We start from the raw sequence: 2843 nt of genomic DNA, 5'->3' as shown, positions 1-2843 counted from the left end.
AGGCCTCTGCTGGTGCACTGCCAGGCCTCTGCTGATAGGTTCAGGATCGGGATGTTTTTATCGATCCACCTCTCTGCTTCATAAATTCTTTGGCTGCTTTCGCAGTCGTTGCTTCGGTCGTTTTCCGTGTGTAGCGCCGTTCATGGAGTTTAGGAGCAGATAATATTCCCAGAAACCTCACAAAGTCATTAAATACAAGAAAACCATGCATTCCCAGACCATGACACTACCACCACCATGCTGCAGGGATGAGGTGGCATGCTTTGGATCTTCTCCATTTCTGTGGTCGAGTGGATCTTTGATCCAGAACCGTGAGGGTTTTGTTCTCGGGGCTCACCAGTGGTTCCAGTCGGGTGGTGAACCCTTCCTATCCACTCTGGTGAAGTCTTGATCCAGTGTTGAGGCTTTTCTACACCGGGGGAGGACTCTTCTGTCTGGTCTTTCAGTGATGCTGACCTCACCCAATGCTTTGCCATCTCTGACGGGTTTGTTTGGATTCCAAACCGCCTCAAATCACCTGATTGTGTTTCAGATCCGCTGTGGTGATGCATAGAGCCAGAAGCATTAGCACCGTGTCGGTGTCGCAGTGTTTATGGAGCTGACTGTGATACAACATCAATAATGAGCGGTGAAATCAAACCAAATGTCAAACCATAGCTTGTTCTGAAAAAATGTGACCTTACTTTTGCGTAAATAAGTTTTTCTAACCTCAGCTATTTTAATGGATGAACAAGAAGCCTTTCAGCTGTGAGCCTGTTGCTCTCCATTACGTTTGGTCACATGTTCTGACAGCAGCTGATGGAGAATGTGACCGACTGTCCGTCACACTTCCAGGGTTTTCTGCAGGAAGTGGGCTGTGGTTTCAGAATGAAGAAAGGACAGAAGTTTAAGGAGTTTCCTGGAATGTTTGGAGCTGCATGCAGCAGAACCGTTACTGATCCGTCGGATCAGAACCCAGACTGTAAAACGCACGCAGCCTGGTGACGTGTGTGAAGCAGGAGAGCAGCCTGGGAGGAGGACATGTTTAACCTGCTAAAGGAGCTTTCTGTCAGAGGATTGGCCTCCTGAAGCGGCTCTGTTGGCCTGCAGGTCATGGCAGCGGCTGGGAAACCGTGGCCTCCATCTGTTCAGCTCTAATCTCTGACCTCAGCTGTCCTCTCACCATTAAAGTTATAAAAGATTGTTACAAAACTAAATGACCTTTACAGTCCAGGTTGATATTTTAATGAATACATTATTTTAGCAGTTTTATCACAGAAATGTTGATGGTTTAATTCCTGAATTCCTCATTTAGACAGAAGGAAACGGGTAGGAGCTTCAGGCGGTGAGGATCAGGACAGTCCCACAGTCTGGCTGCTGGATGAACCCGATTCACAGCTAAAAATAGCTGCAGACGCTGCTCTAATCCGTTAGCCGTTAGCTGCAGATGTAGCATTAAAGGCTTCAGTAGATCCACTAAAACTCTGTTAGAGGAGCTGAAGGAAGGAAATATTCAGGAAACAGTTTGTTAGGAAGGTGAAAGTTTCATGTCTGTAAAGATGAAACAGTTTCAGCTCAAAGCCTCACAGATAAAACTCTGAACATCAACCAGACGGAGCAACCTAAAAATACTGTCCGCATGGTTGGATTTAGGTTGCCATGACAACGGCTGGAATGGCTTTGGTCCTTAAAATGATTATTCAGCTGCTTGCACCGTGGTAGGAGGCCTGAAGGGGCAATAATTGGTGAGCTAATTAAACACGGTTTCCTGATGAAAGCTTGGCTGCTGATGCAGGAAGCAGGAGGAACGTCAGCGTTTACGGCCTAATGGCGTCCCCCTGAAAAACTAAAACCAGGAAAACAGCCGTCTGCGGTTTGACTGGGACCAGCGGGGCGCCCGGTCCTGGTAATGATGTTTTAGCGGGGCGTGCAGGTGGCGCAGCGGTTAGTGCAGACGGCCCATGAACAGACCTCTTAGTCCTCGGCGAGGCCGGGTTCCAATCCGGCCTGCGGTCCTTTGCTGCGTGTCCATCTCTGTCTCTCATACCACCGTCAGAAAAACAAGCCACTAGTGAACTAAAAACTAAATAAAATGATGTTTTACCATCTTCACTGTAGATTTCTGTGCTAGATCTGCTCCTCATCAGGTTCCTCTTTGTCTGCAGCTTCTGTTCAAGTACGATCTGGTGAAGTACGACATGGTTAAAGACGAACCGGTGAAAGACCCTCAGGGTTTCTGTCAGAGAGTCAAACAAGGTAAAGCTGGAAACCGTCTCCTCCAGGGTTCCGGTTCTGGTCCGACCCGTCTCATGCTTTGGTTCCGTTCAGGAGAGACGGGGCTGTTGCTGGCCAAGGTCAGCGCCCTCAGCCCCTTCTTCGGCTACGCTGGAAACAAGCAGCTGACGGAGAAGAAGCTGCTGAGGAACGTCTTTGTGAAGGGGGACGTCTACTTTAACACCGGGGACCTGATGGCCGAAGACCAGGACGGCTTCATCTGCTTCAGGGACAGAGTGGGCGACACCTTCAGGTACCTGTGGCCTGTGGGCGGGGCCTAAGAGCTCCTGTCAGGTCAGGACGTCGGTCTCCTTTAAAATCCCTCCTTCCTTCAAATTAGATGTTATTTAGGAGTGAAGTCATCATTTAGACTGGAACCAGTATGCTACTGGTTCCCAGCCAGGGGCGCATTTAGGAAATGTGGGGCCCTGGGCAAAGGCAGGCAGGGGGCCCTCTGAATGGAGAAGACATCAAACAGCCCCATTCTCCAGATGTATAAATGTTAATAGAATAGACATCCATTATCTGTTCTAGGTTGTGTCCCTCTCTTCTTGTCCCTTTTCTTCTTGTTTTCCTCTCTATGTTTTGTA

The 2843-nt window shown here is 48.7% G+C and overlaps 1 protein-coding gene across 1 annotated transcript in view; it reads left to right on the top strand.

Annotated features, from left to right (window-relative positions):
• slc27a6 (solute carrier family 27 (fatty acid transporter), member 6) overlaps positions 1–2843 on the top strand; it is a 28992-nt gene that overhangs the window by 22099 nt on the left and 4050 nt on the right. The window contains exons 6-7 of the mRNA XM_015403272.1: positions 2145–2235; positions 2308–2506. Of these exons, the coding sequence (XP_015258758.1) occupies positions 2145–2235; positions 2308–2506 (290 nt within the window). The remainder of the gene's footprint in view (positions 1–2144; positions 2236–2307; positions 2507–2843) is intronic.

This window comes from Cyprinodon variegatus, unplaced genomic scaffold, assembly GCF_000732505.1.
Source record: "Cyprinodon variegatus isolate N-32 unplaced genomic scaffold, C_variegatus-1.0 Scaffold1475, whole genome shotgun sequence".
Classification (NCBI taxonomy): Eukaryota; Metazoa; Chordata; class Actinopteri; order Cyprinodontiformes; family Cyprinodontidae; genus Cyprinodon; species Cyprinodon variegatus.
The sequence above is the reverse complement of the archived record's forward strand: the minus strand, read 5'-3'. Positions and strand labels throughout refer to the sequence as shown.